This window comes from Pipistrellus kuhlii, unplaced genomic scaffold (assembly GCF_014108245.1).
Source record: "Pipistrellus kuhlii isolate mPipKuh1 unplaced genomic scaffold, mPipKuh1.p scaffold_m20_p_3, whole genome shotgun sequence".
Lineage (NCBI taxonomy): Eukaryota > Metazoa > Chordata > Mammalia > Chiroptera > Vespertilionidae > Pipistrellus > Pipistrellus kuhlii.
In genome coordinates this window covers 133,254,712-133,281,135 of record NW_023425529.1, presented here as the reverse complement: position 1 = coordinate 133,281,135, position 26,424 = coordinate 133,254,712, and the positions used below count along the sequence as shown (strand labels likewise).

The window sequence follows — 26,424 nt, the reverse complement described above, 5'->3', positions numbered from 1 at the left end:
CCCTCTCTGCGCAGGGAGTAAGCCGGTAGCAAACTCGGCCCGCCCTCTCCGCGCTCCACAAGCCAGCAGTCAGCGAACTCTGCAGCCGCTTTTTTGCTCGCCCAGTTTTCCATACCTTCACAGTTTCTGAGGTTCAGCGTGTCTTCTCTCTCCTTCCCAGATGGTAGAGCCTCCCTTCAGCCAGCCGTCCGGTGCTTCAGGGTGATGTTTCCCCTGTTTTTCAGTTCTAAATTCAAACTTGTTGTGGTAGGCTGCATTTGGGTGTCTGCCCTATGCCGCCATCTTGGTTCCCAGGGATGATTTTACCCTATAGGCTCATTGGCACTGTCAGGAGATATTTTCGGCTGTCACAAATGGGGGTTGGGAGCATGATGCTACTGTTATCTAGTGAGTTGAGGCCCAAGATGCTGCTAAACATTCAATAATGCACAAGGCAGACAAAGAATTATCTGGCCCAAAACGTCAGAAGTCATTAGGACCACAGCTGAGAAACCTTGCTTTAGCTAAATATAAAATAAGTCATTGCAGGCCCAAGATGACTATAAGTCTTAGGGTTAATAACACATGTGATGTTTTCTACACATATTGTATTTCATGCACACTAACACATCAGATGGCAAACATTATTCTAGTTCAACAGTTTTCACCATCAGAATATCTTGCTTGCACAAAAAAATACTAATGTAAAGTGTAATTGAAAAAATTTTAAAAAACAAAGCAATTATCTTGCCTGCTTCTCATGGTTTTGTATTGAGCTTGATCCTTTTTATTCCAAAAAAACTTATCATTTTGAGTTTCAATTATTTAAAATACCCACCATTAACACCAGCTACTTTTTTGGAAGACTCAAACTCCTGAGTAAGATTGATTTTTTTTTTCTAGTATGACTTTGTAAAAAATAGGAAGGACAGAAAAGATAAGAGAATATCTATGACGTGCACTGACCACCAGGGGACAGACACTCAATGCACTGGCATGGAAATATAGAACAGACTGATGAATCTCAGAGGGAAGTGGGGAGGGGAGATGGTGGGAAGAGATTAACCAAGGATCTTATATGCATACTAGAGGCCCAGTGCACATATTCGCTGGGAGGATTGGGCTGAAACTGGCAGTCTGATATCACCCGAGGGGTCCCTTATTGCAAGAGGGTGCAGGCCAGGCTGAGGGGCTCCAGTGTATTTATAATATAAAACTCAGTTAAGTAAGAAAAACCACATCTCTTTGGTAACATGGTTACTGTCTTCCGCCTCCCCCCCCAAAAAAAATAATAATAATCATGAATGCTTCAAGCAAAGCAGTCAATATATTTCTAAATTATCTAAACATCCCTTCCTGTATTGTCATTGCTTATGTTTTTCACACAGGCCCATGATAAATCCATTGCCATGGCTGCCAAGCCAAATATACATGGTAACTGACATAAAATGGAACTATAGCTACAGGAAAGAAAATAAGAAAAGAGAAATGGAAGAGAGGGTTTGGAATACTACAATCACTCAGGTTAACAAATTTAACACAGAAATTGTATAATTCTTACTGTATTTTACGTAACTTGCTGTATCTACCCTACACAAGCCTCATTCACAGAACTCGTGTCAATCCACACACATGAACTAAGTGGGCCAAAGGGAACCCACATTCCTGATCACAGACCATTTGGCTAAGATGACTTTCTTCCCAAGGAACTGCTCATGCACAGGCTGGCCATGATATCAGTAGCCTGGAAGGAAAAAGTAACCTGATCTATTCAGATTTCTCTCTTGGGAATCTCAATTAGGAGACACCATTCCCAACAGGAAAAAAGTAATCATATGTTAAGGCTGAGCACTGGAGAAACAGGAGAATGCTCCCAAAATCCTTACAATAAAACACTCTCCATCTCACTTAGCTTGAGAGCAGCACTTAAAAAAGCATTAACTGCATGTAAAACTGGTGAATTTTGATTAATGCCTTTGGCTGTATCAATGTCAACTTCCTGTCTTTATTCCTCCAATGTCATTATCTGTCTTTGTTCCTCCAATACATCCCTATAAACTAGAAAAATGCTTGCCCCAATAGGCACTCCATTATTTATTAAAAGAATGAACGTGCTACCAAAGAACATTCGTTGAATGTCTGTGTGTCAGACCATCTATATATCATCCACTTCCATCCTCATAACAACCCTACCAGATAGATACTAGTTCACACTTGAAATTAAGGCTTTGGGGTTTGCCAGTATTCCACACAAGCATCAGAGGAAGGAATCAAATGAGGCATGATAACAACTTCAAATCAATTGAGCTTAGCCCACTTCAGAGGCTATGGTCACACTTCTACTCCTACATTCCATTGAAAATGCTCATTGTCCTGTATTTGGGAAATCATCCAATTTAATATGCTGGAAATTCATTTCATTTTAGTTTCTAGAGATAAAATCCAAACCAGATAGAATTTCTGATGCTTAAAATAGAAGTATTTGGAGAGATCTTTGGATTTAAAATTACATTTGTGATTTCATCTCATCACAGAATCAGGAGATTGAATAAAACCTCTGGGGACCAACAACTAACCACCACAATTCAAGCATTCCAAATATGCAGGGTGTTTGAGATCAAAAGCTAATTTCATTTAAAATGCATGTAATTAATCCAATAAATGACGATTTAAAGTCTAAGTGTTAAACTAAGAATAGCTCAAACCATTGGAGAAGACAGAGAATACTTACAATACAATCTGAGCTTTTAATTTTTACAAAAGTTATTTTAATATAAAATCTATTTAGTTTATTAAACTGAATATTCTTTTTTAAATAGATTTTTAATTGATTTTTTTTTTTTACAGAGAGGAAAGGAGGGAGATAGAGAGTTAGAAACATCAATGAGAGAGAAACATCAATCAGCTGCCTCCTGCACACCCACTACTGGGGATGTGCCCGAAACGAAGATACATGCCCTTGACTGGGACCTTTCAGTCTGCAGGCTGACACTCTATCCACTGAACCAAACCGGTAAGGACTAAACAAAATAGTCTTCTTAGAAAGATTTCAAAAACCAAATTTATTTAATTTATTCCTTAATACCTTGCAATGCACCCTATTATTAGAATTCATATATATATATATTCATATATTGCAATACATTTATATGTTGCTAGATAGATATTTTCTAGTAAAAAGACTCTGAATAATTCATTTCTGTCAAAATTATGATGATATTTTCTTTTAGCTATTTTTTAAATTAAACTTATTGGGGTGAAATTGGTTAATAAAATCATACAGGTTTCAAGTATATAAGTCTATGATACCTAATCTGTATATTGCATTGTGTGTCCACCATCCAAAGCCAAATCTTCTTCCAACACCATATATTTGACCCCTTTTCTGCTTTACCACCTCCTCAACTCCCTGACTTCATTTTTATGACAACTGAAAACCCAAACATTTTGGTACTGGTAAGTTTAATTTTTCATGCCTTTAACATCTGCATACACATCACAGCCAAAAAGAAGGTTTCTGAGAATATTATAAGCACAACTTATCTATTCCAAAGAGAATATTTTTTTTCCTTTACATTCTAATTGTTAGCTCTTAAACTTAGTGTTTTGTGAAATTAAATTTTTTAACAGAATTCTATCATCAACCTTGATTTTTAGGTATTGCTAACATTTTCAATATTATCCATCATTTGCATTTTAATTATAAATTATTTATTTTCAAAGACATGGCCCCACCTTATTATTGGTCTCTTCAGTGTCTTGACCCACCAAAATATTTATAAAATGATAGTGTGGAGTATTTCTCATATGCAAAATGCTAAATTTAAAGCTAAAAAACTAGAGAATCATCCATAGTCATTTTATGGATAATATTTCTGAGAAAAGAAAAAAAAAGACATGTCCAACATCACACATGATGTTGGAAGGAAACCTATTACATAAAGTAAATGAGCCAGGAGGTCTCGAGCATTTTACAAATAAACTCCAAGACCTGTGTGCTGGGTGAGGGTAATGCATAAGCAGGAAGTACCAAAAAATGGAACAAAGGGTAAACACTGGACAGTTTCCCTAAACTGTGGTCAACTAGCAAACAATGTCTGCAAGCTAAGCTTCAAAGGAATGTGATCACAAACAAATGCAATTTGTAGAAGAAATAAACCAAGAAAGGAGATATGAGTTCTGAGGGCACAAAAATCAAAACAAACAAAAAATAAATAAAATAAAATTTTCCAACTGAAGGGAAACAGAGACGTACTAAAGGTGTAAGGAGAACATCACAAAATATGCTTTTTTTGAGTAAAAAAAAAAATCCCAAACCTAATTTCTATAATAATTCCAGATAAGAGAACCTAAGTCTATATTTTCACATTTCAAAAAACAAAGAAATCTAATTTTGTAGACAATTTATTACTTACCAAACCTGCTATTGGTGTGGACAGTCTATTGATCTTCTTTATGACACCAGGTTTAAGCTTATTAATCAAACTGAAAGTGAATAAAGAAACAAGATATACAATTACAAGAGTGCCAATATCAATTTAATGTTCTTTTTAACATTCTCAAAAATTGTGTATGTCACTATTCCATCCCCAATATGTTTTTCGGAGCTGAGGGTCCCGCAGAAAGCAAACACCTGAGAAAACAATTCCAGAAAGAGTCAGAACAGTGCTGCAAACAATGGTGAGTGGTCCTCTTAGACCAGAGACATACTTCTCTATCCAAAGCTAAGTTTTTAAAATAGTGAGCTCCCCATCTATTAAAGAAAGATAATATCTCATTATTGCAAACTGCCAGTTTAAGAATCTCTTCATTATAATTTTATTCACTTGGTCCTTAGAATACTTTTTCTATTAATCATTTTCATTGATTCTTTTCTCAAACCAATCCTTTTTTTTATTTTATGTGAAGATTGACAGTACTATTTATTCCAATTTTCCCTTTTATATGAAGAATAAAAAATGAATTAATGCAGCTATAAATAATAATATTCATAGGTTCTTCTTAGAGTTCAATATATAATATACATATATAGCTATATTTTTGTGTAGACATTTGAATGTCTGAATGTAAACAGATCCCTATTTTAAAAGTTAGTTTCAAGGCTATATACTATTTCGCCATATTTAAAGGGTGCAGTGGGAACTCATCCTCATAGCCAACTAGTTCTTATGGGTATTTCATTTAAGTCCATGATTGATTGCTTTGTTACCATGGCAAAATGACTGAATGAAAAATTAAATTAAATGTACCAGAACTTCCCAAAATAGCCTGAAAGTTACCTCAAAATCTAACATTGAACAAATTTAAGTTGCTATGACAATTATATGTCGCCACACTCTAGAATACCAAAATAGAACACAGCTTTGATACTTGGAGTATACTTTTTGGTTCTAAATCTAGATTACTGTGAATTCTATTTTTTCGTGGTTCACTAGTACAGTGCCAGGCCACAGAGAAATTTAATTCTAAAATAATGCTTTTCTATTCGTTCTAGCATGGTAAATTAATCATTAATTACTGCCATAAAGCAGTAACTTAAAACACTGACTTTCTACCCACAAAAAATAAATAAAAATTATTTATTCTGTAACTGAGCTCCACTAGGAAAGCAAAGAAAAGAGAAAGAATCAAACATTATTAATTCACTGGTCTCCTCTCCACAATGAACGACAGAAAAAAAAAAAAAATCTGACACTTGTGGAATGTCACTCGTTCAACATTCCAGAGATTTATATACACACTTGAGTGTGCTAAAAATAAAAAAGACAAAAGTCTCAATTTAATAACCTTCAGAATGTCGTTCAACTGGATTCAAAAGGGTGGATTATGAAGACTTAGTCTGGTGAACAAAAGATGTTTTTCTGTTTTCATAGTTTCTTGACACAAAGATCTTTGGAAGATTTAATAAAACCACCTCCTAGACTTTAAGCATTTTCTAGAAGTGTTAACACCTTCATTCCTAATTTATTTTTTTAATATATTTTATTGATTTTTTACAGAGAGGAAGGGGGAGAGAGTCAGAAACATCGATAGGAGAGAAACATTGATCAGCTGCCTCCTGCACACCTCCTACTAGAGATGTGCCCACAACCAAGGTATATGCCTTTGACTGGAATCGAACCTGGAACATTTCAGTCTACAGGCCAACGCTCTATCCATTGAGCCAAATCAGCTAAGGCCCTTAATTTCTTTATTTATTTACTAAAAGCAATGTGGGAAGGAAGGCTTTCTCTTTTCATGGCCACTTTAGTTTTCTTTAATGACTAGGTAAGAGGCTAGACAAGAATTGAACAGGTTTATAAGAAATCAGAGTTCCAAATTAACTGTTCTAGCTGTTCCCTATCAACCAAGTATTTCTAAATTCTATTAAAGGTGGCATTCTTACAGGGCACAGAAGAAGCAATAACTGAAACATTACTTATTAGGAACATATTCTGGCACAATGTAAGTCAAGAAACCTGTGGCAGTCGACCATTAGCTTAGCAGTAACTTTCCAACAGTTAACTTGGATCTTAAAATATAACCTTTCATTGACATTAAATGTTAAAGATCAATATGAGATAGGGCAATATATAGATGGAATGTCAGGGAAGTCTAACATTCATTGTCCTTGTTAGAGGAAGAGAGTCATACATCCCTCCTCCACCCATCTGAGTCACTGGGGACTTTGTCCAGATCATTCCATTTACCTGTTTACTTCACTGATTATTTTTGTATTACAGTGTTAGTAATATCAAGAGCACTTTTTAAAAAGACAGTTTCTGGGATGGATAATACTCTCAATTAAGTCAGCCAGAGGAGGAAGTAAGGGATTGAGGTAAAGAAACCAGCTGGATAAATGTTGTCTCCCTGATTTGAGCTGACTCCTCCCTCACCAGAAGGTTCCAGAGCTATTACTTAGAAACAACAAATGCACAGTGGACTGGAGCCCCTCTCCACTCCTGAGGTTCCTAAGACAGGTACAAACTCAGAAATAACCATGGAGACAAACCTACACTCTGGATAATACACAGACCACCCTCCCTAAAGAATGTATCACCAGAGAAAAGGGCTGTTCTATCTGTCAACTGTTAAAACTATATCAGTTCTAAGCACTAGAATATTAAAAAAAAAAAAAAAAAAAAAAAAAAAATGCAGTTTGGGCAAATACTGACCATCCATAAAGAATTATTTTCATATACAATTAAAGGAAGACCTTCTAGGATTAAAAATAGGTTGCATTAAGTATATCTAAAGGAATGGGGCATAGTCTTATGTCCAATAAAATACAAGTATCATGCAAGAGAAATACTGTTCTCTTTTGCAAATAAAACTTCTTTGTATAATAAGTGTTCTTCAATTATATATGTTCCCAAAGGCAATACTGACTTCAGGTGACTGGCTCTACTCAAGAATGAGCTAACATGATAACCTCCCAGATTCCTCTGAGCACAAGGGACCATTTCCTCCTCTTGCATCCCCATATCCCATCCCTCTAGCCCCATGTAAACATTACATAGCCACCTCAGCACACCTTCTCTCAGGCCATGGCAGGAACCTGGTGATGTGCTCTGATAGCCCTCAGAGGTCTGCTCTTTGGTGAGATTAAAACCAGAACAGAAAACGCTGAGTCATCTGGTACCCCACACTAGAAGGCCCTCACAATTCGGCCTACGAACTTCTCCTTCAGCTCATCTTTCCAGTTGTAGTCTACTTCCTTTTCCTCTCTTCACCAAAACACTCCTCCAAGGGAGTTCAGTTGCACAACAGACGCTAGAAAAGGGCTCTGTTCCAAACCCTTGTCGCCAGTGACTGACATGACCTTAATAAAACTCAGAAGTGAGATGCCGAGCTGCCCATGAAGCTCAATGTGATGTCCAGCTCAGTTGTGGCTTTTAATCAGAATTTGATGCTCGGTCTGCTGGTCTCCGAAAATTAGTTTCAAATGCCAAACTATATTTCCCCCTTATCAGGAAGCTCTTCAGCAGAGGCGCAAAATGTAGAGAATCTTTTGACTTCCTATTTCAAGGATTTTCCAAATGCACCGGAGAGACTAACATCAAAGAGCACATCAATCCACTGAGAGTGAAATTTTAAACTATAAATTATTTGGTTAGTCACTCACATATTACAATACTATAATATCTTTCTGTCAGCCATGTTTTTTAAATATATACCCAACAAAACATTTCCTATTGGTAACTAAAAATTTTAAAGGTATAATTAAGAGATTACACAGTTCTTTACAATATTTGTTTTACCCATTATTGGACATTTTCTCATTTGCCTAGTTTTCTTCTAGAGGCAAAATTTGCTCAACAAGCATTTGAATGCTTCCAAAAGATTCTAGAGCACTTTTTTTGTGATCAGCCACAGAGCAGCCAGACAATGATGGTGCTAAGCACACCCAGGACTATTCTCTCAATCCAAACCTCCTCGCATTGAGCAAGGTACCTGGCATTGAGTGGGTGATTTAAAAATACTGGCCAAACTCCACTTCTGATCTAACTTCTGATGCATAAATTTTTCTGTTAATAATTCAAAGCCTCTCTTTTTTATAGAAATAACTAATAAAAAGTTTACCGTCGGTTTCACTCAAATACTAGAAATGGTTTTTGGCTTCTCCCACCCACCAAGGACACCTCTTATTTTTCTGTTGGCACAGAAAATCAGTGTTCTCTCCTAACTGTCAAATGTTGGTCAAGAGAGTAAACTCTTAATCAGATATATTAATTGTAATGGTTATCTTTTTTTATCATGTAAGCTGCTTTTTACTTTATTATGTTTGTCCACAAAAATAATATACATCTGTAGCATAAATTTTCCTGACTGCATATAGTCCCTTCTATGGATGAATCAGAATGTATATTAAAATATTCTATAACTGGCCGAGGCCGGTTTGGCTCAGTGGTAGAGCATCGGTCTGCAGACTGAAGGGTCCCAGGTTCAATTCCGGTCAGGGGCATGTACATTGGTTGTGGGCACATCCCCGGTGGGGGTATACAGGAGGCAGCTGGTTGATGTTTCTCGCTCTCTCTCTCTCTCCCTTCCTCTCTGTAAGAAAATCAATAAAATATATATTTTTAAAAAATATTCTATAACTGTTTGACTGATTATCTTAAATAAATTCCTTACTAAGATTTTAACTTAATTACTTCCATCTAAATTCTTAAGCTGTAATATTTTTTAAATAATATTGTTGGGGGAGGCCCTGGCTGGTGTGACTCAATTGGTTGGAGCATCATCCTATGCACCAAAAGTTAGCAGACCCTGGTTAGAATGTTGGTCACAGGTTCGATTCCCAGTCAAGGGCACACATCCCCCTCAATGTTTCTCTCTCTCTCTCTCCCTCTCTGTCTCCCTTCTTTCCTTAACGAAACTGCCATTCACATAATCAATTTAACCTGTTTTCCTATCATGTTTTAATTTAAACAAGGAGTTGGCTAAGTTTTTCTATAAAGAACCAGGGTAAATAATGTACCGTTTCCCCGAAAATAAGACAGTGTCTTATATTAATTTTTTCTCCCAAAGTTGCACTATGTCTTATTTTCAGAGGATGACTTATTTTCTGGGAAACCCGGGTAGATATTTAGGTTGTTTTCAATATTTTCCTTTGTGAAAATGCTTTATACATATCTTTTCCCCATTTTGTAGTATTTTCTTAGATTCCAAAAAAAACCATTATTGGGAAGTCTTGTCATTTTTAAAATAAATATAGGTTTATATGAAAAAATAAATTAGTTATTTATTAATGTACCAGCTTATATTCAATTGATCATTTTGAGAATATTACAGAGTATGTTGCCTCGATATAACCAATATTTTATAACAGATTTTAAATTATTTACTAGTTTCAATTAAAAAAAATAGTATCTGCAGAGAACAGACTGACACTTCTACCTTTTATTTTTTAGTACACCACCATTCTCATCTATTTCTCAGAGGCCTCATCACTAAAACCTTGTAAGTTTTCTCTTGGTAATTTACATTTAAGGTGAGAAAACCCTATAGATGGTACATGCAGGTTCATAAAACATACATAAGCTTTCCACCTCCAAGTTTGAGGCCACAATAAAAAAAATTTCTACAAAATTGGCAATCAGCCTGTACAGTACAACTACCTTAGCAGAAGTAATTTTTAAAATTAATGTTTTCCTAGCTCGCATTCAACTTTTATACTACTCTTTTTTGAATGATGTTCTTGCTACATATAGATATAAAATTATGGGGCGGATGGGGGGTGGTATTGAAAATGAAAGCATAGAGATGATAACCATAAAATATTGCTATAAAAAAAGTTTAAATTTTTTTAAATTATCTATATGAACTTGAACAATTAATTGTATCTTTGTTTATGTGCTGCTGGTTACCAAATAATGTAGAAACATCAAAGTTTTATTACTTTAAGAAAAACTGTTCTTATTACTTAAATTTCAATGGCTGTCATATGGATCAGGGTCAATATTTATGCTGGAGAGCCATATAGAAGCAGCTGTGCTCAGGAAACTCAAAGCCAAAAAGAGCTCTAATAAAAAGCCATCACCATCACCCAAGAGCCTCCAGGCTACGCATGAGCACTGCACAGTAGCCAAAGGGGCCACAAAGGTCACTGCCACTCTCCCTCAAAAAGGACAGAGTTCTCTTGGCATAAATAAGAAGTGACCAAGTTCTCTAACTTGTCTGATGTCTTAAAACAATCCCCTAAGGGCTCCATAGACAATTAATAGAAATATTTTTGACATTTTTTTTCTTCTACTGAACGTATCTCTAACAAAATATCATGGTACTTTTAGGCACATTGCCAAGTCACAACATGGCAGTTATAAATACAAGCAGGATTTCTCAAACCAATAGAGGAATCTCTTGCTCCCTCTCTCCAAACTGCCAGCCATGGAAAAGAAGACCTGGTCACAGTGTGAGGAGAGTATTCCCAATAATGTGAACCACTCAAAAGCTACAATCTTCTGATACACAGATGATTTGGGAAAGAGCAAAGATATAGCATTACCCCAAGGATGGGAAGTGTAGACTGACTAACCAGCAACACATCCAGTAAGATTGCTTTCAAATACATCTTCTTGCTTCATAAGGAAAATAAAGAATGGTTTCATTTCAATGTTTTCAAGATTGCTATCATAAGATGAGTAATTATGAAATTATAGCTTATCAGTACTGGATAGGCCACTAAATATATTAGCAAAAAGATAGAATTCTGCTAAAACCACAGAACAAAAGAGGCTTGTGGTTATTTATAGAATAGCAAATTGAATATCTTTTAAATAACTATTAAGGTAGGCCTCATGAACATTGATAAACAATGAAGACAGAAGACATACTAATGAATGCTATCAATAAAATTCATAGAAAACTATGAGGAGCTAAAATCAACTTATAGACTCTTGTCAATTCTTTTATTAATTAGAAAACCCCAATGAGATCTTGTTCCATCTCACTGCTTAGAAAGCCAAGAGAGGTTACATGTCTAAGGCACACAGTAGAAGAATTACTACAACAGACTTGAGCTAGGAGGGTCTCTTTAGCCCTCAACTCATCAGATCCCACAGACAATCAAACAGCATGATATTGAAATGATCAACAGAAAATACTAATTTCAATAGTCAAACAGACTAAAAGGTAATAAATGCACATATCCTCATTACTCAGATGTATACCTTGCCTGAAACCTCAGTGCAGAGTTTACACCCAATTTGGGCTCTAAGAAAAGGCAGTCCTCTCTAGCTGGCTGAAACCTATGACAAGCTCACTTCTTCCAACACTTCACTTTGACATTTCAGAATGCCGGTTCAAAAAGGATAACCCATTAGTAAAGAATAAAAGACTGCTAAAATTACTAAATAAAACAATAATAAAAGTATTTAATGGCGATAAACTAGAATGCCTAGAGATTTTTAAAAGGCAACAAGCAAACGCTATATTTCACAAGAATTGGTCTTTTTTGTGTGTGTGTGTGGCAGTGAACCAAACTGAAGTCAGTCTTTTCCTATAAGATAATAAATTCAGATTTTTAAGATATCCTTGTCATATTTCAGCTAAAACTTGAGATCTCCTGTGGGTAAAATAATCTCAAAGACATACAGCTTACAATATTTACCATTAATTTAAAAGTCTGGGCTTTCAATACCAGGCTTCTCAGCAACTGATTTTGCTTTCTTTGTAGGCATTATAACTCAGGTAGCTATGGTCAAACAGAGGAATGCCTGCCACCAGGCCAACTAGGTAAGCTGTTTTCAGTTTCAAATTTATACAGAATAGTTATGTGGACTTTTTCCCAACACTACACCTTTTAGATTAATATATCTCCATTAACCAATGGCTATCCATGTGACTCACAATTAAGAGAAAGATTATTTTAATATAAACATCATGCAGTGTCCCACAGAAACTAAACTGATTATCACAGCTGAATGTTTAAAGGATAGGAACTAAACAGATTGATTAGACTTACCGTATTTTTCGGACCATAAGACGCACTTTTTTTCACCCAGAAGTGGGGGGGGGGGGGGGAAGTTCCTGCGTCTTATGGTCCAAATATAGCCTACACATATACTTTTAAAAAAAAGTTTTTTTACTTGCCCGGCTCTGTGTGGTCTCTGTGTGCTTGCCCGGCTCTAAAATGATTCTAAAAGCTGCTGTTTACTTTACAGGGTTGATTACATGTGTTTATGACTGTGATGTTGGGTTTTAATGCACATTAAATATTTTAGGACACTATTTGTTTCAGAATCTTTTTTTCTTCATTTCCCTTCTCTAAAAACTGGTGCATCTTATGGTCCGGAGCGTCTTATGGTCCGAAAAATACGGTATATGGGAATGCGCCATGCCTCAAATTGGTGTTATTTCAATGAGGAAACAATCTAAGAATGAGCCTTTGGAAGTTGTAAATAAAAGTGACGTGTTTTCCATTTTTATTTAATTTATCGGGGCAGTATTGATTAACAAAATTGTACAGTTTACAGGTGCATAATTCCACAACACATCATCTGTACTCTGTATTGTGTGTTCACCACCCCAAATCACGTCTTCTTCCATCACCATTTATCGCCCCTAAAACCTGCTCCATCTTTTCCCACTCACCCTCCCCCAGCAATCACCGCACTGTTGTCTGAATCTATGAGTTTTTGCTCTTTTTTTTTCTTTTCTGCTCATTCCCTCCACCACAAACCTTAGCCCTCCAAACCTCCTCACCCCCAGCTGTCAGCCTGCTCTCTGTCTGTGAGTCTGTCTCTGTGTTGCTTGTTAGTTCATTTTGTTCCTTAGATTTCACATGTGAGTGAAATCATATGGTACTTGTCTTTCTCTAACTGGCTTATTATGTAACTTAATTCTCTCCAGGTTAACAGCCATTATGTCTCTAAACATTCAACAGAATGTTTGCTGTGATCATTAAGGTAGAACTTACATATTTATTCTAAAAGTATTGCTTGTGGTCAAAATAGTTTCTCAGCAACGCTGCATATTCTCACTAGCAATAGTTTCGATATAGCTTTCAGAAATCACCTCAAGTCACTCAGACCCCAGGCTGGTACATAAACTACATTTTAAATAAAAATAAAAAAATAAAAAACAAGCATCACTATCAAGTATATTTAATGATCTAGTTATGGAAGCAATGCCCCAAATTGGAGGAATTCTCTAAAAAAAATATTCTGAATAATAAATAGTTCAGCACTGGAAGTATATAACCACAGAGTGACTTCTTTGAAAACCTCAGCTATTTGTACTATATGCTGTCATATGTCTGAAAACAATTCTATAACTCATAAGCACACTTCCTACATGAACCTGCCTAATGCCTATCCTGTCTTGTGGGGCTTACAATTGACATCAAAGTTATTTGGCTGTGAACCACTAAATAGTGTATATTAGTAATTTTCAACTTCAGTGTGCCACAATAATTTTTAAAACATACAATACCTTGACTTTTTAGTCAGGGACACTGACCTCTTTTCCCTTATATTGTCTAATAAAAAAAAAATGACAAAAGCCAACACAACAATAGCCATACAGTGTGAATGAATCAAAATTATACTTATTTTTTGGTCAGGAGAGCAATAAAATGTTTGCGTTGTGCTGCAGAATTTTAGTAATTAGTTTATGTGTACCATGAAATGAAAAAAAGGTTGAAAATCACTAATCTATACTCATAGCAAAGAAGTTTTCAGATCATATGCATCTTTCTAACAATCATTTTTGTTCTTGCATGTTCTGAACACAATAGAACACATTTAAATCATATAGTCTTCAAATCCAAATAAAGTAATTTCCTATCTGACCACATCATAGTGTTAAAAATTAGTTTAATTATTTGGCAACAATAATTCAGAATGTGGCATCAGAAGAGGTTGTGATGCATCCCTGAAACCTTCCTGTGGCCCTTCTTCATATGCCTGTCCTACAACATATTAGCTGGAATCGCATGAAATTGACATTCCTATAGGTCACAGATGGTTGAATAGCAAAAACTGGGTATGGCTCAACTTAATAATATTGCTCTAAAGAAGTTTAAACACCCATCAACAGAGCTGGTAAAATGAGATTATTATCTACATGTCCACCAACCTATGTATTTCTACACAGTTTGATAGTTCACAAAAACCTATTAAGTTCCATATATGTTATGGAACTTTGCAACCCTGTAAAGTAGGCAGATTAGATATCCTGATCTCCACTTTACTGGTGAGAAAATAAGGCTCGGATGTTAAGTTACTTGCTCAAATGTCCAAAAGTAATAGAGTAAGGAATCCTTCTGCTTGCTGCAAACAACATTCCTTTAGAAGAAGAATCAAAATCATCTAAGTGAAAACATATATACTCTTAATGCTTATTGGTGGACAGATTCCATCAATACCTATGCAATAAATGTCTAGATTGGAATACATAAGTGCTTTCAAAAATGCGAGTACATACTCAAGTACATTCTTATCATTTATTGGCTCAATTCTGCAACCTGTACTCTCACGCATTCATCCTTATACCCCATGGGCCTGCCTGCCCCTAACCCCCAAAGGTCACAGCTAACTATACTATGCATCCATTGAGGAACAAAACATTACACTAAACATACAATGTAGGCCTCATACCATCAATCTTTATTTTACTTAAAGATAGCTAAAGCCTGGGATGTGATTCTCAATATTTGTTAATTAAATGAGTGGTCCATGACTCAAGTTGATTGTGGTAATGTAACAACTCCACTTACAGTTTAGAAGAAACATTTGCTACTGCTTAAATCTATTCTACAATCATCACTATTTATTGATAAAAGAAAAAAGTTTTACACAAACTTCTAATACAGGCAATTCCGTACATTAAAAAAATCTGAGTAAGTGACAGTTGGTACAATGTAATAAGGCTTTCTCCTCAATCACCCACCCCTACTGGCTCATCAAGCAATAATAGAACCATTCTTGTTTACTAATTTAAAATAATATATATTTCACCAATGCTATCTTTAGATACAGAGGCTGATAGCTCCTTATTACTGTCTGGAACTATGGGGTGTCCATTTGCAGGGATCAAATCTCACTTCTTACCAGGTAGGTAAACATATCTGTGACTATTGTAGCCATGGAGAAGGGAGTGAAAGTGGACATACTTCATAACATGCACACACACCCTTGCTTTTAAATTGTTTGTAAATGCCTTAAATACTTACTCACACAACAGAACACCATTCTCTAGAGAGGCTCGAAAATCCTGTGTTTCAAAGTTCTTCTCTGTTACTGCCTGAAAGACAGATTTCAGTATTAATTTTCTTTTAACCGGGAATAAGACACAAGTCAAATTCAGATTAATTGATATGCATCTGATATTATCACTGAAGGATACGCATATTATCAAAAGCTTTTCCACAAAAGAAATTATATGAGGTTCTGTGTTACAAAGAGTGAGGTTATCCATTTTAGTATGAAAATATAAACAGAAAAAAACACAATGAGCATTTTCTGTAATGTAACCATTTTATGGATAATAAAAGTTGGTAGCTACTGTTTGAACATATTTTGTATTTAAAAATCTGTGGGTGGTCTATTTTACTAAAAGTAAATAAAAACAGTAAATAAACTTGAAATACCAACTATATATGCACATAATTAATTTCAATTCCATCTTTAAATTCCTCACATTTCATTACAAAGATAAATAGCAGAGGACCTGACTCTCCTTAAATGAATCCATGAAACGGTCTGTGTAAAGAGCTATTTACTGAAACATCCAAGAGAGAACAATGTTAAATCCTAACACAGAGAAACAAAATAGATAGAGAAATGGTAGACAGTAAGAATTTCAAGCAGATAATTCCTCACTTAAGACTCCTATATATGAGCAGGCCACCTAAGGTTACGACCATAAATGTTCTTAGTGAAACTGCTGGGAAAATCTCTACAGATTCTGTCTCTTGGGGATAGGGGAAATGGGAAGGGAGTTCCATAGGGAAAACAATAGCAGAGAAAACAGTGGAAGGGAAATTGCTTCAAAAACAACTCTTGGGACTGGATCCCCAGCTAAGGGTGTGGGCAAGAGAACCACCATCTGCTAGCAGGAGTCCTTGTTCCACCTGCCACTTCAAGAAGAAATACAATCTTGGAAACCTGATTTGGGAAGTAATCCATCTAACTCCCAGATGAGCCAAAGTGCCCCCCTATCCTTATTCGCCACTGCTAGCTTTACTGTCCACCTGGAATCCCTATATGTCTTCTGCATCTTTCCCACAATGCCCGACATAGCTCTAGCTAGACACACTACCTGTTAATTGACACAACAATGGGTAATTTTAGAATTAAGGTTAGTTTCTCACAACGTGGACAGGAGGCAAGGCTACAGTGACACACAAAAAGGCAGGAGCATCCTGTGCATGGCATTCATCTACAGCAGTGTTTCCCAAACTTCTCTCATGATGAGAATCACCTGGTGGAGTTGTTAAAATGCAGATTCCTGAATCCCAACTAAGAACTTAAGTATACAATTTTACCTATATGTTCCCAAAAATTCTAGTTTAGCACTTCTTAGTTGAGATTCAGGAATCTGTATTTTAACAACTCCAGCAGGTGATTATCATCATGAGAGAAGTTTGGGAAACACTGATCTGCAGGACAGCTACACTGCTGTGGAAATCAAACACCTGCTGAGTATCTCTGGTGCAGATACTTAACCTGGATACTGGGTGGAGATCTTAAAAAAAAAAAAAAAAAAAAAAAAAAAAAAAAGGAGGGGGGAGTAGGAGGGGGATTCTTCCCTCAAGAACTTCACAGCTGCTTAAGTAAAAGACAAAGTTTAAAAGCACAGTAAACGCAGAGAGAGGAATCCAAGATGGCTGCCCAGGTAAACACCTAGCCGCAGCCGCACACAACAATTTCAAAAAAATACAACTAAAATATAAAATGGACATTACCCAGAACTACAGGAAATTCAACTGACTGGAAATTCTACAACAAGAAGCAAGGAGAAAACCAGAAGAAAGCGCAGAGGAGCTGTAAAAGCCCAAGGTACGGAGACACGCACAGAGAGGACGGAGCCGGAGAGGAGGGAGGCTGAGTGCCTGGCTGGCATTCCCTAGCAGGAAGGAGATAAAAGCTCCGACTGTGTTGGGCCCCAGTTCTGACTGCTCTGAACCCCAGTTCTAGGCCAGAACCCGGGGACCCAGGCTCATCCATAGGGAGCTGGGCTGTAAGGTGGAACCCCGGGGAAGCGGCGAAAGGAGGTCCCAGCGGCGCGCACATTGCACGCGGAGAAGGGACAGTTGGCTGTGCCACGGAATTGCCCTGGCGGGAAGGAGACTGGGGCTCCAGACTTCTCTGAACGCCACCTCCAACTCCACTTCCAACTGAACTGAACCCCAATACAGGGCTCATTGGGGGAAAGCCTAGACTGTTTGGTAGCAGGCAAAAATCGAGGGCACCTTTCTCTCAGAGGCGCTTGCAGTGAGTACTGAAGGGCCCTGAGACCCAGGAATCGCATAGGAAGGGGCTGACAGAAGCCAAGGCTGTAGGCTCCACCCTGAAACTCTGCCCCATCTGTAGCTGCAAAATGCGACAACGAAATAGATCACAAACGAAAGAAATGGAGGACAAAAAGCGACTGGATATAGAGTTCAAATCTACACTCATAAGGTTTTTCAAGAATTTCCTAGAAAAGATCTATAAGACCTATGAGGATTTGAAAAGAGATCAACTAGAATTAATAAGGAATCAATAAGAAATGATAAGGGATCAACAAGAAATGATAAGGGATCAACAAGAAATAAAGAAGAATACATTGTCTGAAATAAAAAATATTATACAGAGTCCTAAAAACAGAAGGGAAGATCGCAAGAATCAAGTCAAAGATTTGGAACATAAACAGCCAGAAGACACTCCTCTCCAGAAGCTAGAAGGCAAGAGAATCCAGAAAATTGAAGATAATGTAAGAAACCTCTGGAACAACCTTAAGCGAACCAACATCAGAATTATGGGGGTCCCAGAAAATGAGAGAGAGCAAGATATCGAAAACATACTGAAAGAAATAGTGACAGGAAACTTCCCCCACCTGGTGAAAGAATTAGACTTACAAGTCCAGGAAGCGCACAGAACTCCAAACAAAAGGAATCCAAAGAGGACCACACCAAGACAAATCATAATTAAAATTCCAAGAGCAAAAGACAGAGAGAGAATATTAAAAGCAGCAAGAGCAAAGAAGCTAGTTACCTATAAAGGAGTACCTATACGACTGTCAGCTGATTTCTCAACAGAAACCATGCAGGCCAGACGGGAATGGCAAGAAATATTCAAGGTGATGAATAGTAAGAACCTATAGCCAAAGATAATCTATCCAGCAAAGCTATCACTCAGAATCGATAAAGAGCTTCACTAATAAAAAAAAGCTAAAGGAGTTCATCACCACCAAACCAGAATTATATGAATTGCTGAAGGTGGTTCTTTCAGAAGAGAAAGAAATAAAGATAAAAATTATGAACAACAAATATGTAACTATCAACAAGTGAATCTAAAAACCAAGGAAATTAAAAAAAAATCTGATGAACAATATTAACTGTTGAATATAAAAGAATCAGAGGTATAAAAGGGGAGTGAACTGATGATTCTTGGGGAAAAGGGGAGAGGGGGATGTGGGAAGAGACTGAACATAAACTGTGCAACTATGGATGAGGACAATGGAGAGTGGGGAAAGGGCAGAGGGTGAGGTGGGAACCTGGTGGAGGAGAGCAATGGTGGGGGGTGGGGGGGAGGAACATTTGTAATAATATGAACAATAAAAATTTATTAAAAAAAAAACAAAAAAAACGCAAACAGAATGGCACATTTGGGGAGAGAGAACCTTGAGTGGCCCATGGATGATCTCAGGTAATCTGTGTAGCACAAATTCCTATTTCCCCAAGTAGATCCAATACAAACTTAAGATGAGCACTAATCCCAATGAGTGAAAACATAGTGATATCTAATTTTTCTTGGAACTCCTACCCAAAGCCAAAAAGCACAAAAGGGCCCAGAAACATCAAAGCACATATCAAAGTCCATTTTCTCTAGTCATAGGAAAGCCACTCGGAGCCATCAAGACTTAGTTGTCCTGCTGTGAAACGATCTAGCAATTATTTTCCCAAATCAATGTAGATTGGAAGCAGTGGTTTAGAAGATAAAAAGAGCTATGCCCTGTTGGGAGCCAGCAGAGTTGAGGCAAGCAACTCAGTCTTAAGGAAATAGAATTAAGTTCCTTCTAGCAGAAGTTATATGGTGCCCTGAGGGCTTGGCCAGAAGATAAGATTAACCTGCTGCTTAGCATCTTCCTGCTGCTTCCCCTTCCTGATCCTCCCCCCTAGATAGCCCAGCCTTGGAATGTTGCACTTTGGAATGTTATGCAAAGACCCCTCTGCATAAGCAACCCTGCCCCCCTTTGTTTCTGCTGTATAAATACAGCCATTTCAGAGAATAAAATTGAGGCTTGATCAGAACCTTGTCTTGCCTCCATTCTTCCGCGTTCCTTGTTTGTTTCATTCTCTTAGGTGGTTCCTGCGTGCCCCCATTGTTGCCCCGCGGGTCGGGACAAAATGGCATCCAACGCGAGGCCACTGAGGACCTCCAACGAGAACGTCTACCGGAAAAGCCCTGGCCAGGCACCCCCCAGAGTCGCCGCGAGGACCCACGAGTGAAGACTCAGCACTAGATCACCACGGTCCGCCCGCTGTGAGACAGATCGGAATAAAGGTAGGTAGATGATTTTTCAAACAAGATTTCAGAACATTTCACCCCTTTTTTTGCTCAATTGTCATTACTGGCTTTCTTGGTTGGTTCCTTCCTGTGTACTAATAAGCACTCACTTGCCGATCTGGGGAAGAGTGAAAGGTACTCATTTCCAGCTGTGAGAACTCCGATTCACTTGAACTCCTACCATCTCCCGGTTTTCTTGGCGAGAATCCTCTCCAATTAGATCTACTCTTAAAACCTTGAGCTTGCTTTGAACAAAAGGTTGTTCACCTCACAGACTCAACCACGGGGAGACCTGCGCGCCTGAGGAGGGCAAACAGGGTCTCCTCGTCTGTAGAGGGTCCGTGTAGGTGGATTATACCTACCAACTGTTTCACACAAGCAAGGGAGTAAAGGGTAGAGTCGAAAAGAGAGTAATTCCGCCTGAATTCCTGGGTTGACGAGAAAATTCAAGCTGACCCGGCACGGGGTTTATACGTCCCGGAGGCTTACGTGGAGAAGGAATCTCTTTGAGAGCCATTCAATCGACCAATAATGGGGAATTCCTTGAGTTGTCATGAAATGTTCCTTGACGGTGTCAAGATTTCCCTCAGAACACGAGGAGTAAGGGTTAAGAAAAAAGAATCTTAGAAAAAGGGCTCAGGGAGTCCAGTCCCTTCAGGCACGAAGAATTAAGGCTAGAAAAAAAAAGGATCTTAGAAATGAAAGTGCTCTTTAGAGTGAATGTTGAAGTCTATGTGATCACAAAATAATGTTGTTTTTTGTTGAAATTAGAATCTTAGTATATGTATGGAATTTAAAATCTATAATAAGTAGAACTCCACTGCTGAAACTACCTCTGACTTAATGCCTTGTTTAAAAATTATAAGAAAACTCAAAGGGAAATGCAAATCTTGACCAAATTGGGTATTAATTATTATTTCAGAAAGCCAAAAAGAAAAAAATTGAGATCTGTCTATCTTTTAAGCATGAAAAGAAATTCAGCCAGATCTGTTGCTGATGCTTCCCCTGAAGTAAGCAGAATGTGGAAGAAGGGAGAGACATGAGGCGATCCAATATAGAAGCCTGCTCTCCTAGTATTAGGTCTAGTAATAATTAATGTCGTTTTCTAATACTTTTTTTAAATCGAATTTATTTAAACAATACAACAAAATTTAATCAACAATATAGTTGCCGTTGTTTTCTACTACTTGTGCCCAACACTCAGGAAGCATTTTAATCCCTCTGTTGTAAAGTTCTTGTGATTTTGATGCAAAAAATTCAGTCAATGCATTTTTGAGGCATTCTTCATTATTAAATTTTTTTCCAAGAAGAAAGTTTTGCAAAGGACGAAACAAATGGTAATCGGAAGGGGCAATATCAGGAGAATATGCAGGTTGAGGGAGAATTTCCCATTCCAACTGGCGCAGTTTTTCAGCAGTGATTCTTGCAGTATGCGGTCGTGCGTTATCGTGGTGAAGAATTACGCCCTTCCGATTAATCAGCGCGGGTTCTTTTTCTCTTAAAGCTTGGGCTAACCTTTCCAATTGGGCACTATACACTGCACTTGTAATGGTTTGGTTAGATGGTAAAAGTTCATAATGAAGAATTCCTTTAAAATTCCACCAAACACACATCATCACTTTTTTCGCATGCAAGTCAGGTTTTGGCGTGGGCTGCGGAGCCTCATTTTTGTCCAACCACTGAGGCCGCCTTTTCAAATTAACATACAGCACCCATTTTTCATCTCCGGTAACAATTTGCTCTAAAAACGGCAAACGGTTTTGACGAGAGAGGAGCGAACTGCAAATTGTAACTCTTTGATTACGGTTCTTGTCGGTCAACTCACGAGGAACCCATTTTCCAAACTTTTGGACTTTGCCAAGTGCACACAATTGATTGGAAATTGTTTTTTGTGAACAACTTAAAGTTGTCGCAAGCTCTTGTTGGGTAATTTGAAAATTTTGCACCAAAAGAGCTTGAAGAGCTTCTTGATCAAAATTGGACACATGGCCTCGACCACTCTTGTCATCTAATGAAAAATTTCCCTTGCGAAATTTCTCAAACCAACGCTGGCATTTTCTGGAGCTAACTGCATCTTGACCAAGAGCACTACAGATGTTTTTTGCAGCCTCACTTGCTTTTCTTCCTAATTGGAACTCGTAAAGCATGCAGTGCCGAATATGCTCTTCATCCGCCATCTTCTTAGCCCTAGTTTTGCAGCAAAAACCAAACCAAACACAAACTTTTTCAAGCAAAACTTGTTAATTGCACTTCACACGTTCTGTAGATACCACGTGTTTGAAGGTTATGTCAATACAAGTTAACGCCAAGCAAGATTTTAAACGAATGTTGAAAAACGACATTACTTATTACTAGACCCGATATATTAAATTAAAAATTTCCTTTCTCGCCATAAAAAAGCTTTAAAAATTTAGAAATGTGTCTGGGATATCTGTGCACGTGTAAAGAGAAAGCTAGTATAAGACTAAATGCGCGCACGTCCGATTTTGGATATTAGATAAGTCTTGAACTAGCCTTAACTTTTTACAAAACTACAGAAATGAAAAACCCAGAACTGATCCTTTTTCCTGAGAAAAACAGCGAAAAAATCTTCTTGAAAGAAATTCAAGCTAATTCCAACAACAATATTTGCATTTCCATAATAAAGAATAGTTTTCAAAATGCTAGTGAACCTTATTAAAAAGTTAACTTTTAAAGCCTTCAAGAAAATAAATAAATTAGTCTCCGTCATAGAATTTATCCAAAGTAAATACTTTAAAGATCTAAGTAGTCCAGATAACTGGCTACATCCTTTGTTGAGGGAGGAAAGGGTAAAGGCACTTCCCCCAGCAGACAGTTAATATAGTGTCCTGCTAGTAGCCATCTTAACCTATTTCCCACTGGCAAATAAAAATTAAAGTTTAAATTTGCCTCATAAAAAACCTACAGGACAGAATTAAATCTATAATATTAATTGATTATGTCTTGTATTTCTCTTAAAAACATAAAGTGTTATTAATCTAAGAACTACTAAATATATTTGACTTGCCAGCTTTAAAAATTCAAAGTTCAAATTAAATTAGGAGAAACTGTAGAGTTGTAGTGATTAAATACTTAAAGCATAAAAACTTATTTTTAAGAAAATAAAATATTATATTTCCTCTAATAATTAGGAATTCAAAATAAGTTGCTTATTATTGATCCAATTAAAAAGAGGATTAATTCTGTGATCTCCACCAAATATTTTTCTATACAAAAACTAGTCTAAATCTAATTGATGTCTTAAGATAATAGTAGATAATAATAACAGGTATTAAAATATTTAAATCATATGTAGATATTTATTTGATGGTTTTTTTTCATGTTAAAATTTCAATGCCTTACTTTTTAAAACAGATCTAATACTTAAAATTGCATGGAAAGCCTTAAAGATAAAAGCCATGCTTTTGGATCAGACCAATAAAATCTTTGCCATTATTTTTTTTAAACTAAAAATACCTACTTAAGTTACTTTATAAATTAGCTTTTACAATATAATCAATGTCATATAAATTAAGTTACATGAGAAGCCAATGTTTTATAAATAATTGAATCCTAACTGTATATGCCGCCTACATTTTAATCAAGCTAAAGGCAAGGCAACATTTGTGGCTTATGAATTCAAAAGTAAATTTGCTTTATTTTTAAAGTAAAGATACCTTGTCATGATAGCAGTCAGCACCTGTGCATTGCTACAGGTTGCCCAAGACCAAGGGCAAGGAAGATCGGTGTACACACCCTTCTACATAGAAGTCAAAATACTTAATATTTTATATTCTACCGGGAACCCTGGCTTAGGGGCTTAATTTATATCTAACACAGGGAATAGTATTAACTACCACAGTAAAAGAAATTTTTTATCTCAGGTATTAACCATTTTTACAGATAGATCCAGTTCTAGAACGGCTAGATATACTACAACAGAGAAGCAAAGGTCCTTCAAACCTTCAATAGAAATACAAGCTCTTATTTATGCCTTAACAGATTTTACTTTACGGAGTCCATCAGTCTATAGTAATAGTACTTATATGGTAAATATAGCAAAAATTATTAAAACAGCTATTATAAGGCACATTAAGTTTAGAGGAACTTTTCATTTAATTTTCAGTCTATAAAATGTTATTTGAGAATGGCAATTTCCATATTTTATTATAAACAATATCCTCAGTATATTATCCAACTTCCTATACCAACTTTAGGAATAAATCCCCGAGGACTTAAACCTAATCAAATCTGGTCAAATAGATATCACTCAATAGTAGAAAGAGCCATTCATACGCTTAAGATCATTTTAAAAACAAAAAAGGAGAAGACAGATATTATGTGTCACCTCAAGAGAAACTCAGTCATACTTTTTAAAAATTTTTAAATTGTGATGCAGATCGTACAGCAGGCGAAAGGCATCAGGCCTCCTGTACAATAGCCTCCACCGAGTCAGCTAGGTGGAAGGAAACATAAACCAGAAAAGAGTTTTATCAGATTCAGTAATAATGCGGGGCTAGGAGTGGCTGTACATTCTTATACTAAGTTATCTAATCAATTAATCAATTATGTCCAAGCTCTCTTTAGTACCATTAATGATCTCCAAGACCAAATTTACTCCTTAGCTGAAGTTGTTCTACAAAATAGAAGGTTAGACTTACTCAGAGCAGAGCAGGGAGGGATATGCTTAGCCCTACAGGAAAGTTGCTGTTTCTATGCCAACAAGTCTGGAAACGTCCGAGACAAAATCAAGAAACTACAGGAAGACCTGGTAAAGCGGCGGAAAGAACTGTTCGAGAACCCTCTCTGGAGCGGACTAAACGGACTTCTTCCCTACCTTCTCCCCATCCTGGGCCCCCTCATAGGTTTCTTATTAATCCTATCCTTTGGCCCCTGGGCTTTTCGGAGGTTAACAGATTTTGTAAAACAACATATTGACAGCATCTTGGCCAAACCCATCCAGGTACATTACCACCATTTAGCCGTAGCTGACCATGAGCAAGATTATGAACTTTACCATCGCTCCCTCCCTGCGGGGACAGCATGATGACCAGAGGAATGCTTACCTACTCCTCACTGGGAGAAAGGTATGGGTACCGATAAGGGTGCAGAGCAAAGCATTGCAAGGGAAGGTCCAAAAAATTTTCCGACCCCCTCTTCCCAAGGGAAGGTCACGGGAAAATTTCGACCCCCTCTGGATTTCCCTGCGAGCATACCTGGTTTGCATAGAGGTTGGTATCAATACAAATCCAATCGGCTCTGCCTCTCCTCCCCAAAAGATACCAAGAGCCGCTAATACTGGTGGGCCTGGGAAGCCCAAGGGAGGAACCAGGTCACTACTCCCCCAATCGGTTAAGGCCCACCCTCAATTAAGACAAAGGGAGGAGATGTTGGGAGCCAGCAGAGTTGAGGCAAGCATCTCAGTCTTAAGGAAATAGAATTAAGTTCCTTCTAGCAGAAGTTATGTGGTGCCCTGAGGGCTTGGCCAGAAGATAAGATTAACCTGCCACTTAGCATCTTCCTGCTGCTTCCCCTTCCTGATCCTCCCCCCTAGATAGCCCAGCCTTGGAATGTTGCACCTTGGAATGTTATGCAAAGACCCCTCTGCATAAGCAACCCTGCTCCCCTTTGTTTCTGCTGTATAAATACAGCCATTTCAGAGAATAAAATTGAGGCTTGATCAGAACCTTGTCTTGCCTCCATTCTTCCGCGTTCCTTGTTTGCTTCATTCTCTTAGGTGGTTCCTGCGTGCCCCCGTTGTTGCCCCGCGGGTCGGGACAATGCCCTCCAAACACATGGAGAGCAGTAAAGAGTAACAGTCAACAACAATGGGTGGTCCAATCCAGAGGGCAGAGGGTAGCAAGTGATGAAACGGAAAGAGAAAAAGCTCAACTCGGGCAAAAGTATATTCAAATCCCACTTTCATCACCTAATAGCTGTGTGATCTTAAGCAAGTTACATAACTTCTCTGAACTCCAGTTTCTTGATCTGAAACAAGGAAAATATCACCTACTTATTAGCTTGTAAAGATCAAGATACTGTGCAAATAGCTGAGGGTAGTTAACTGCAGTATATGTTTAACCTCATTTCATGTATTGACCTTCAAGGTAACACTCTGACAACACACTGCAATAATTAACCCTCAAAGGAATACCTCTATACCATATAATAAATATTAATAATAAAATAGAAATAATGAAATTTATAGAGCTATTCAGAAAACTCAATTATCTAGAAAGTTTCATTTCTC

At 37.3% G+C, this 26,424-nt stretch overlaps 1 protein-coding gene across 21 annotated transcripts in view; it reads right to left on the bottom strand.

The window, feature by feature from the left end:
* Positions 1-26,424, bottom strand: part of LMO7 (LIM domain 7) — a 222,627-nt gene that overhangs the window by 118,469 nt on the left and 77,734 nt on the right. For all 21 annotated transcript variants that reach the window (XM_045588711.1, XM_045588710.1, XM_045588705.1 and 18 more), the window contains exons 2-3: positions 15,635-15,705; positions 4,395-4,464 (exon numbers count right to left, since the gene is read on the bottom strand). In XM_045588711.1, the coding sequence (XP_045444667.1) occupies positions 4,395-4,464; positions 15,635-15,705 (141 nt within the window). The remainder of the gene's footprint in view (positions 1-4,394; positions 4,465-15,634; positions 15,706-26,424) is intronic.